At 35.8% G+C, this 12,015-nt stretch overlaps 2 protein-coding genes across 3 annotated transcripts in view; both read left to right on the top strand.

Moving 5' to 3' along the window:
* Nucleotides 1-320: 320 nt before the first annotated feature.
* LOC136340964 (uncharacterized) lies at nucleotides 321-4,168 on the top strand. Its single transcript, XM_066285489.1, has 4 exons — nucleotides 321-815; nucleotides 2,557-2,778; nucleotides 2,891-3,063; nucleotides 3,120-4,168. Exons 1-4 carry the CDS (start codon nucleotides 645-647, stop codon nucleotides 3,952-3,954), a joined length of 1,401 nt encoding a protein of 466 aa, XP_066141586.1. The 5' UTR covers nucleotides 321-644; the 3' UTR covers nucleotides 3,955-4,168.
* A 2,488-nt stretch (nucleotides 4,169-6,656) lies between these two features.
* Nucleotides 6,657-12,015, top strand: part of LOC136340997 (uncharacterized) — a 114,312-nt gene continuing 108,953 nt past the window's right edge. For both annotated transcript variants that reach the window (XM_066285549.1, XM_066285550.1), the window contains exon 1: nucleotides 6,657-7,198. In XM_066285549.1, coding sequence (XP_066141646.1) covers nucleotides 6,898-7,198 — 301 coding nt within the window. In that variant the 5' untranslated portion in view covers nucleotides 6,657-6,897. The remainder of the gene's footprint in view (nucleotides 7,199-12,015) is intronic.

A 12,015-nucleotide genomic window follows, 5' to 3' on the forward strand; every position in this document is an offset into this window, starting at 1 on the left:
AAAGAATTTCTTCGAAATCTTATGAGATATCCAAAGGCTTTTAGAAAATCTCCGAAAATTTGTCCTTTTAAGGATGCTTAAAGATCTCGTTAAACTCTAAATAACCGCTAGAAACGTCGAAAAAAAATGAACAAGATCCCCCTAGAAGTCCCTGAATATTCTTTGAAGATAAAAAGGCCTGTTCGAGAAAAATGTGTTTGATTTCATTTTTAGATGATTAATCATTGATTTTCGTTTCAAAGTCGTTAAATGCTCGATAATAACTCAATTTAGCTGATAAAACTAAAATTTCGCAAAACATATTAGCACGATCCTACGAATCTGAAATCAGATAAATTCAATGGTTATTGAGGTTATTATGGCCGAATTAAGGGGTTCATCGCCATAACAATAAGCACAATAGGTACATTGAAAACCGATACTTTAATAGCCCTTTTTATCAGTTTCATTGCTTCTTCCTTCGAACTGATGCATCGATGGCTCGTTGCACGTACAGGTAACTTGAACACATAGACGTATCAAAAAATTGTTTTTCAAATAAATCATCAATAACTAATTAGATCACCCATTACTGAGTTTCATTATGCGACGCCACTGCTTTTTTGCAATTATCTGGAAAACGTAATTTGATTTTGAATATAAAAATGAATGCTGTCGTCTTTTCTTCCATCCTGTGGTCAGCAGTCGTTGGTTGGACAATGAATACCCAAAATTTGTGGTTCTACCGCGATCAGCTCTACAGAATTATTCAAGAGGCTTTGGAGGCCTCGCTCATTATTTGTAAGTGGGAATTGAGTGAGTTTACTCTGGCTAAAGTAAGTACTTTTTCAAGAATATGTATTTTTTTATGCGCTCGTATTGGAGTTTCGCATTTTTTGATAGGGCTTTTTTTCCGATTACAATGATGTGTCACATGTTACTGCAATTTAGTGCAAATATTAAGAATCTAACGGGGATAAATCTGGTGAATGTGCCGGCTAACATACATTTTTCAAGCAAATGTCAAAAAACTCGGTTTTTGCAAAAAGTGCCTTGGAAATAACAAAATAAATAGCAAGTAAATAAAGAAAAGTGTAAAATGTGTTCGAACGATTCACTCTTCAATTCCAAGCACAGCCCGATACGTGTTTTAAAATTCTATTATACAGAGTGTCCGGGTTTTCGTAGCGGAATTTTAGCTGTGTACTATGCGCATGAAAATAATATTAGTTTGCCACATAAACTATATTGAAAAATGATTTGTTAAGGAAATACAGGATGTTGAAGTTTTATAATTTTTTCAATTTATCTTTAATAGCTCCCAAAGTATTTGAGATATTTAGTTCAAATTTTAAGCATACGTTACTCTTTCTAGGTTCTATAAAATTAGATAATACTAGATGATCGTGAACATCTATAGGGTGATATTTGTTGGTTTCTAACATATCTAACATTCTCGTGATATTAAATTTACTAACTTACTGCTACGATGTAAACCAGAACAAGGATTAATTTATTGACGATTTTAAAGTAAAGCAGAGCAGAAAAATAAAAAAATCATAGTAAACAAGAGGACGACAGCAGCTTCGAATGCAGAAAAACATTTAAGAGTGATAATTTAGTTGTTAACAAAATTATTTAAATTTATATCAATTTATTATTATTACAGAAATTGGTCGAAATGATCGGTATTACGTTCTATACATAAATTATTATTTCGTCATAAAGATCGCCGAATATGTTTCAACTTGTGAGCAGTTATTTTAAGAGCAGAATTTTTTATTCGCTTTATAAATTCTTATTGAGAGTCTACAGGAGTAGAGTATACATTTGCCTTTATAAACGCTCAAACATAAAAATCTAGAGGTGTTAGATCGGGCAATCGGGGAGTCCAAGTAATTGATCCTCCACGACTCACCCATATCTGTTGATAGTTTGTATTTACACAGTTTTTCATCACTAAGGCATTATGAGAAGGACCTCCCTGCAATTATACTATTAATGTGCTCTAAATTTGAGGCAAATGTCTTAAATACTTTAAGAGTTATAAAAGAAAAATTGAAAAAATATAAAAGTTCGACAGCCTGCATTTCTTTAACAAATTATTTCTCTAATATATAGTTTATATAGCAAACAAATATTATTTTTATGCGTGGAATATGTGATTAAATTGCCATAAAAAATCCGGATTCTCAGTATATTGATCTTAAGACGTGCCATTTTTATTCCTTAAAATTGTTCTAATCTTTCTTTGCAGCTCATTCATATCGCCGGATACAGATTTATAAATGAAACGTCTAGAGTTTCCCCTAAAGAATAATGTAATGAGGAAAAATCTGGTGAGCGTGTCGGCCAGCGCATATCTCTATTCCTTGAAAAGTTTCTACCAATAAATATTTCATTTCGTTTCCATTTAGTCTATGAACACATCTTTTCGACTTAGAAAATGTACCGAACTGGGCTGAATTTCCTGTCGATCCCTGTATTTATTACATTTTCCGAGATGCTTATAACGAGTTTCCGATTACTCGCCAATTTCTGAGTGGTTGCTTAGTAAGTTTCCATATACATTTTCAGATTTTTGACGTCTTTCTGCAAATAATACCCACCGGATTCGTTCTCAACACGGGTTACTGGCCATTTTTCAACTCCCGGAAGAGACAGTGTATATGCGTTTGCGGTCGATACGGTATAGACTGTCGCCACTCAAAACACGAATCTCATTGGATCGATTTGGATAACATTTCCAACGACAGCAGCACTTTGTTTTCCAGTAAACTGGGAAATCTTATTGTAATGGCAAGTACCCCCCCAACTCCCCAAAAAAACATCAGCTCAAATTATTCCATCATCCCTTTGCGGCGACCAGAAAACTGATACATGTATGTACTTAAGTTATATTTTTCCGCAGGATTCTTTGATCGAGCTCACACCGATAACAGCAGGAACATTGGGTTATAAATTAAACATAAAATTTACTTTCCAATACAGAAAAATTCAAAGGGGCAGGACGAGACAAAGGAAAGATGAGAATTTTAATGTTGCCGATGGAGGTCAGCTTTTTCAAGTCATAATTTGCAGCATGTAGGTATTTCCAGGTACATACTTGTTAAGATATATCATCTCTTTAATGCCCTTAGATTTAATTTGCAAAAAGAGTACTACCCAGCTATGCACACTGTGTGTTTCCAGCCCAGTCCCTTCACATACACAACCTACGGCACCATCTTCCCATGTCTCCTGAGGGCAAGAGGGCCTCATGTAGACCACAAAAAGTCAGCGTCTTCAAGCCTATATACTGTGGTCTTCGATCAAATGCCCCATTTCACATTAATCCTGCAGCAAGTCAACTTGCCTACTTACCAGTATTCCAGGCATATCATCATTCCAGCCCCTTTGGCCCAGGTGGATCAACGTCCTATGAAGAGATCTACATCCTCGAGATCCACCCAGACGGATTCGCTAACAGACATCCAAGAGCTTTGGAGGTGCAGAGACATTTGGAGTAATGTCATGTCCTTGTGGTCGAGCCCCCTTCCTTCCACTCTCAGTGAATCAATCAATAGCCCCGACTTTCCTCTTCAGGCTGGAGCAGAAGGTTTGTATGAATGGCCTGAGATTCAGTTCAAGAAACCTACTCCGTCCAAAAAAAAAAATCGAAAGACCACCATTAGAGCCCTGGAAGCATCTGGTGGCGACTACCCTGACATTCTCTCCTTCTCATATGCTTCTATGGCGACGCCACCTAAACCGGGGTTGATCCTCGAAGATAACTGTGAAAATTTCACGAACATGAAGCCTAAGGAAGAGGACGGTTTTGAGAGGTTGCACGGTGCTATTCCGAAAACAATGAAGACTGGAGTGATTAAGCAGGAGCAAATTGATGAGGAATTTGATATTGTTGAGGAGTTCATTAAACAGGAGCGGGACAAAGAGGTGGTGAGGTGGCGAGAACCGTCAAGTAGTATCTTATAGTGTAAGAAGCGTCAGATATTTTCCTAACTCTTTAGCTCGTTGAGATTTTTCCATCATGATCAAGTAGTTAGAGATGCAGACCTTCAGGCAGCTAAGCCCTGGTGAGGATTAAGGTATGCTATAGGAAAAGCGTGAAACATTAAAAATAAAGTAAAATTAACATTATTTATATAAATTAATATTAAAAAAATATAATAAAAATAAATTAGAATTACATCTGTACTTTACTGTGGCTCTAAGTTTTAATAATTAAAATTATCAATTTTCCCAAATAACAGATTTTCATCAGATAACGTGAACTGCTACAGGTCTCTGTAGAATTTGAGACATTCACTGAGTCTCTCAAAATAATTAGCGTAATAGGGTGGATGAAATAAACGTTGATTTTCTATTAATAAAATTTGAGTTTCGCTATACATGAATCGCTAAAAATGAATATGTTCCGTCCCTGCTTAGGGCTGCAGCAACTGGCAAGGCGACCGAGCATGTTTAAAATAAAATAAAAATGACAAATAATATTTATTCAAAATCAGTGGCGGAACAGGGTTTGTAGGGAAACATTTATTTTCTATTAAGCCATATTAAAACTGCTACGCATCTGGTTTTTAGTTAACTACATTGTTAATTTGCCCCCTGGATAAATTTTTTGAAATGGTACAATCAGTCCCAGTGCTACTATACATATGTTAACCAGGTACTGTTAGTTATTACGTTTTGCACCGTGTGGGCCGGATGGCACCACAAGTACTTCGTTGCATTGAGACAGAGGAACCCCAGGGCTGTCCAGGTTTTTACATACCGCGCAGCTCTAAATTGTCACCCCCCTCTTCCCTCCCCTTGTTAGGGTACTAACAAACTTTTTTTTAATTCAAAAGCAGCATTAAATACGACGAAAAAATATTCTTTAAAATTTGTTAATTTTTTCAAATGTTGTGTACGTCACGAGTTGAGCAAAATGGCTGAATTTTTTTAATTCAAACAAGGCTCAAGGTTTAAATTTGGTAAAAAATGCAATATAAACTTACTTAAATAGTGCGTAAACAATGAGAAAAGTCGTTTGTCGATAGGAAAGTGATTTGATTTCGATTTTGTGTTGACCAACGTGTTTGGTTAAAAAATAGTTATGACAAGAAAAAAAAAATAATAATAACCAAAGACTGTTTTTGAGCACAAAATCAAAAACAAATCAATTGCCTATAAACAAAGAAGTTTCTTTCATTATCATGAAGTTTCTTGACCCTCACAACTCCTGTTACTGCGTTAGCGTATGTAGGTAATAAGTTGCCAAGCGACGACCCTAATTTCCCATTTCGAATTATTAATATTTCAGTGAACTTTCCATGCACTTTTGAACTAAAAACCTGTTTTTCATTAATCGAACGAAAATGTTAAAAAGTTTTCCAATATTTATTCATGAGAACGTGACTTTATGTGAATAAATTCTTACTTGAGGAGCGGTTTTGTGGCATGAAAAGAGCTAACTGGGGACAAATTTGTTTCTAATGGACAATAATTGCCATATACGAGCACTTCTCCACAATTAAGGTGAGTATTAATATTCTGTTCATGCCTGAGGTGGTTTTTGTTTTATTTAGACTTTATACTTTTTGATGTCTCGCCGATTCCCGTTACAGGTACTAAGAAAGACATCCCGCCTAACTCTAACTCAAAACGGAATTTTCCCGTAAATTTCAAGGTGTTTTTTTCGTTGCGAAGTCAACAACGACAGAAACTGAACTTATCATAATTTTAACCTGCAGAATTGGCTATTATTGGACTATTGTAATCGCAATTCCGTTGTAGGTATACGAGTATGTTTATATTCGAGATATAAAACTTTATTACCAACGTTCGAGAATGGTACAATTACTGCAGATCAATATTTCATGGCAGAAAATAAAAGACTCACTGTTTTTGATCGTAAATTAGAGTTATCTAACAGCGAAATGGAGAGATAGTGTAAGGAAAGTTCTATTATGTGTTTGGATATGTGGGTAAATTATTGTAATTTTGTTCGGAGTTTCATGGAGAGAAAGCTCAATTCGCACTTTCCATGGAATACAACGTATATATGCCAGTAATTTTGCTGGTTTTATACAAGGAGTAAAATTGATTCTTGCTTCTAAATCCAGGAGGGCTGATTACCTCGACGGCGTAGATTGTGAGGCTTGTGGAAAGCGGACCTGAGAAAAACTTATACTTCGACACTAAATAAAGGTCAATTAAAAACCATTGAAGGCGTTTGGCAGGAAAATTTAAACAAAAAAAAAGAGAAAAAGAAGTGTTTCGTTTTTAGCACTAACACGGTGAACGCGGTCAAATGAGGTGAAAGGCGTTAGGCAAAACTTGGTAAAGATCAAATTTTACAGGTTGACATTAGCTGAATTGCAGTTTATGAGTGAAGTTAGAACTTTCGCACTCTCCTACTAATAGGTGACAGTTGCTAAAATTCTAACCTCTCTCACCTGTCAAATTCCTTCGCGTATTTTCTGTCATTCGAACACATTTTCAATAGTCTGACGTAACATAAGCACTTAATGTCACTTAAAGTCAGTCTTGCTGCTGATAAACTTAACAAAATCGTTGTAAAACTCAGGTGTTGTACAATTTCGAGCTTTAAATCGATCGCGCACGCTAATGCGCCACCCGCTTAAGCTCCGAGCCGAAATTTCTTCAACCCTCAGTTTGTGTGTGTGTTTGTGAGTCGCTACCCCGGTCGAATCGCACCCCCGACGTGTACAAACTGTCGATCAGCTTCAATGTTGTCAAATATTGACTCAATAATTTTCGCGCTATGTGCTCCTTAGTTTCTAACACCGCGACTGCTTCATCGGTTTTCAGTTTCGAACGCTGTTTGATGTTCGCTTCACTACTTTAGAGACACTATACGTATAAAAAAAAATATATTGTGATAGTGACAACGCAATTCTAAAACATGATACAATGAAACCCGCCGCACGAGTATTTTTTATCGTCTTAATTCCGGGACTTGCAGCATGGCTGGACGCGTTGAGTATAAGTTTCTCAGGGTACGATATAGAGGGGGGCTCCCCGGGCCCCCCAGATCTTAGTACTGATAGTTCAAATGAGTTTGGAAGTGGAGGACAGGACGCTAATGCAGTGAGTGACGTGTGTGATTTTGACGGTACTTTCAATGAAGATGTTGGCGGTAGGGTGGTTGGATTGCAAGTGCACCACGAGGTGTTTACTGCTAATACTTTAGTGTCAGGAGTGAAGTACCAAGGTAAAGTGAATAACGGGAGCAGGTCCGGTATTTATTGGCCACAAAGGTGTTCGCAACTTCAAGTTAGAGCTTTTTATGACTTATGAAAGTAGTCAACGTATTCCATGCAACCAGTGGAATGATCGTCAAGCAGGTTTGCTTGGAAATTTACATTTGGTCATTTTTTCACTTACTTCGTATGTATAGCAGCTACTTCTTCTTCAACAATAAGAATTCCAAACTTAAAATACAATGTGTTACATTTATTATGAAGCTTCAATTACTCTGAGGGGGAAGTGTATTGGTGTTAAGTTTATTTCCCTCCAACCTTCGTGAATATGTATATGTGTGTGAGTATATGTGAGTGTGTGTGAATGTATGCGAGTGTGTGCGAGTGTGTGTTTGTGTATGTATATGTGTATGTGTGTGTGTGTGTGCGTGTATGTGTGAGTGTGTGTTTGTGTGTGTGTGTGTGTGTGTGTGTGTGTGTGTGAGTGTTTTTTCAATTCATGCTAAAAAACGCGAAATAAATTTCTCTTCCGCTAATGATTTATCGAAAAGTTCGATGGTATCTGCTTTAGAATTAATGAAAACGAGAATTTTAGCATAGCTTTTATTTAAAGTTAATGCTCAAAGTGGCGTCTCTGAACATCAATGCACTTATTTATCCGTGTTTGTAAGGACCCTTCGCATCTACGAACTGTTTTTTCTGGAACATTGGTAAAAGCGTTTGTAATTCGCAGAAAGACATGCTCTCGTGTCGTTGGCATGTTTTTATAAACCTGATCTTTAAATAATCCTTATAAAAAGAAATCCGACGCAGTTAGATCTGGAGATCGAGCTGGCCAATTCACCGGATCAGATCTGCCGAACGATCGACTGTTGAAATTACCGTTAATAACTTCCCGTGCCACCGCAGAGTAGTAAATTGGAAAACCATCATGTTGAAACCACATGTTCTAACGCACTTCAAAGTTTAAATTCCGGAGTAGCATGGCCGGTTCATTTTCCAAAACATTTCGGTACACTTCACTATTCAAATTACCACACGCAGCACCTGGGCGAGTTCTTTTCTTCTGATTTTCAGTTCCTTAGTTAATAAATTTTTTTCATCACGCGAGAGAAATAAGTCAGAAATCGTAGTTTTTCAGGAAAACGGTGAGCATAGGGATTGAGAGCATTGTCCTACTGCCTAATAGCGTCGCCGTGCACTAAAACCATTTCGATTTTCTCTTTTACAGTCAAATATTTCATCGTTAAGCAGGATTAACGATAGAATGTTGAAAGGTAGATGTATTATTTCTTAACGTCATTGTTTATTTGTCACATTTTATTAGAAAAAATGTTTCGGGGAATCCTTTTTTTCTGCAGCATTATTCGAATCTGTAAAGAAATACAGAAGTTGCAATTTGAAACGAAATATTTAATCCCCACCCCTCCAATAATGGAGGGGGGGGGGGAATTAACTTCAGCACCAATTATTTTTTTTCTTCAAAGTAATGCTTACGATTCAAGATATTTCAATACCCCAGGTTAAATATTACGCACAGCATATTCCTCTGGCAGCATTATTAATTGCAGAATTCCTCACCTTCATCACTTTATATATCAAAACTTACGAAACACGCACAAACACAAACAAAAAATATCATGGGATTCGCTTAGAACAAAGTTTTCGGATTAACCAGTAATATACAGGGTATACTATGAAAAAAATTATGACTTTTCTCAATCCCCCTAAAAATATTAGTATCCACGAAATTAAATATGCATCATTCAGATCTGTGGAAAAAAGTGCTTTGAAGGTATTTTAATAGAAGGCAATAATTGTGAGCAGGACAAGACTTACAGACACTTTAAAAAAGTCATGTTTTCAAAAAAAACACCCTGTAACTCTTAAGTGGTAATCGACATGAAAATGCGGTGTTATTAGGTTTGCCGTAAAAATTATACCTCCATTGCCAGTATCAGTATTCTTCTATCACCTTTACAATTGGAACTTTCTCCAAGCGAAGTGTCCAAATTGGTCTTTAAAAGTGTCCAATTTGTGTGTTGTTTGTGCAATAGAGTCAGTTCCGTTTCTCAAAACTGCTTTATTGAATCGAACTCAGAATCTTCGCGGCACTTTCTATTTTAAAGCCCCCAATTTGCAAGACACACATATCGATCTCCCCAAAAATACGTAATAATAACGCTTATATTTAACGACCTTTTTTAGACACCGTTTGGAAACCTTCACCCTTCGACCTGCTTCCTATATGCATTCTACAATTATTGCCTTAATACTGCTAATAATGATCAATCATTTTCCATTTAATAGTTTTATAAATAACACTTCAGAATGGCTTCATGAAATCTATTAAATTTTTCGATATGAGTTTAATTGTAATAGTGATTAAAAGGCCTCTTTTACTCATTTCATATCGACATACGTAACACCAAAGACTCAGCCTTTTTTATGCAAAAATCTACCTGAAATGTCGTACAAGGGGTTTCGAGCTTTATTTATTCAATCCCACGAAATTTGAGCTGACCACTGATTTGATAGCTTGACCGCACTAAACAAGAACTGCTTTCCGTCCATTACATGACAAGCTTAATGGAAACATTAAATCCAGAAACAAGATTGTTTCTATGTGGACACCAAACAGCATTAATTTAGGTACCTACTGTGGTCACTGGTCTATGCTACCCAGTCAAGGTTGAAGACTCGGAACCATTAATTAAAGCTTTTTCCAGACAATTAGTGTGTCCAGATAAATAGGAGATGCAGTTTCCGACAAGTAAACTTTGGTTAAACGCAAATTATCTGATGCAGAAAGTTTTCCAGAACAGGGCATTTAGACCTGTCTATTGAAAACTTGTGGCCCATTAACCTTAATTAGATCTCAACAAAAGTTTAGCGAATTTTCAGTTACTTACGGGAAATTTAATCGAGTAAATTGGCTGTTGGCAATTTGCAAATTGGAAAACTCGTTGGCCTCATTACTCCAATTCTAATAAATTCAAGTTATTGCTTGTGAGTTTTTTAATTCGCGTTGTTGTTCTGAAAGTTTCGGAAAAAATTTGGCTTCCAGTGTAGGAATCCGAAAAAAAAAATAAAAACCCAAATATGTTTTAGGACAGGAGAGTTTAGACCAAAACGGAAATATTCTATTTCATTTTTCCCCTTTTTTATCGCTTTTTATGTCGCCTTTTGCCATTCTGTTTCGTTTCAATTTTGGATATTTTTGTGAGTTACTGTGAACCCTCCCGAATCTTAAACAGCAATGTAGGACGCGCAAGACATAAAATTAAAGATTTTAGTACCCTCGAAATGAATAATAAAAACACTATAAATCTGCTTGATAGCTTGGAAGTCACATTAATTTTTGTATGTGATTTTCGATGAGAAATTCCACACCCTTCGAGCAATAAAACATGCATTATTGATGCATTTCACATAACAATGGCAATAAGTGCAGAAAGGGCGATTGCTATCGAGAGAAACGCAATATATTACAATATTTTTTTTCACATTTTCATTCATCAATACAGAAAACACACTGATGTAGATGAAGACAATTTAGACCAAAATATCAGCGATATGAGAATGAAAAACACATGCTGCTTTTGATATAAAGTAAGAACATGAGACTTCACAATACAATCGTTGAGCATTGATAGGAAAAAGATAAGTGAAGTTGAAAACATTTTCCTACATTCGGTAAAAAAATCGTTAAAAAATTATGTTGATGATGGACGATTGGCTTCGAAACGTCCGACGAACCATTTAATGAAGCAGCCTAGTAAAGTTCCATACAAGATTTCCGGAATCCCCATAATGACCCTGCTTAAATTGAACACAGTGTATATGTTTTGCATGAATTAAACGTGACTCATTAATATTTATAAAAGACATTGCTTAGACCAAGTTTACGATAAATCATTTCCTGCAAGCAATTTTCAGTGCCCATTCCGAAAGCATCGTAGGAAAGTTCACTAATAAATATACAGGGTGTTTGATAAACATACTGACAAGCTTTCGGTGGTCGTAGAGCTCATAAAACATGTATTTAAGTCCAACAGAATTTGATCCGAAATGGCTTTGTTCCCAAGATACAGAGTTTTAATATCTATTTTTTTTTAATAGTTTTTACATAGAGTCACTCAAACAAGTATCCGTACAGCCGAAAAAAAATTCTGTAAATCGTAAGTTTTGACTGATTTTGTTGAAATTTTGTATAATGAAAATTCAAACCGAAACTCAATTTGCGTAATTGAGCAACTTTTGAAAATTTAAGTTTTAGAGTGCTTTCCAGCGTTTAAAAAAAACTCCGTTTTGAAAACTTCTTGTGCCGTGGAAATTTAACAATGTGGTTTTAACATTCTTGTAGAGGGGATTTTTCTTCATATATCCTGAAAATTTGAACGAAATCGAACAACAAATAAGGGAGTTGCAACTTTTTCAAGTCGTCAAAAATGTCAAAGTTTCGTCATTTTGCGAGAAAATCGTCACTCTTTGGCGTTTTTGAAAGGCTGCAACTCCCTTATTTGTTGTTCGATTTTGATCAAATTTTCAGAATATATGAAGAAAAATCCCCTCTACAAGAATGTTAAAACCACATTGAAAAATTTACACCGCACAAGAAGTTTTCAAAACGGAGTTTTTTTTTAACGCTGGAAAGCACTAAAAGTTAAATTTTCAAAAGTTGCTCAATTACACAAATTGAGTTTCGGTTTGAATTTTCATTATATAAAATTTGAACAAAATCAGTCAAAAGTTACGGTTTACAGAATTTTTTTCGGCTGTACGGATACTTTTTTAAGTGACTGTATGTCAAAAACGGTTTGGAATC

This window comes from Euwallacea fornicatus, chromosome 9 (genome assembly GCF_040115645.1).
Source record: "Euwallacea fornicatus isolate EFF26 chromosome 9, ASM4011564v1, whole genome shotgun sequence".
Classification (NCBI taxonomy): Eukaryota; Metazoa; Arthropoda; class Insecta; order Coleoptera; family Curculionidae; genus Euwallacea; species Euwallacea fornicatus.

Excerpts from the sequence above, each read along its gene's own strand:
- LOC136340964 (XM_066285489.1), top strand. The coding sequence starts at position 645 with ATGAATGCTGTCGTCTTTTCTTCCATCCTGTGGTCAGCAGTCGTTGGT. Across the intron at positions 2,779-2,890 it reads TGGGAAATCTTATTGTAATG|GATTCTTTGATCGAGCTCAC; the intron begins GCAAGTACCCCC and ends ATTTTTCCGCAG. Across the intron at positions 3,064-3,119 it reads CAAGTCATAATTTGCAGCAT|ATTTAATTTGCAAAAAGAGT; the intron begins GTAGGTATTTCC and ends TAATGCCCTTAG.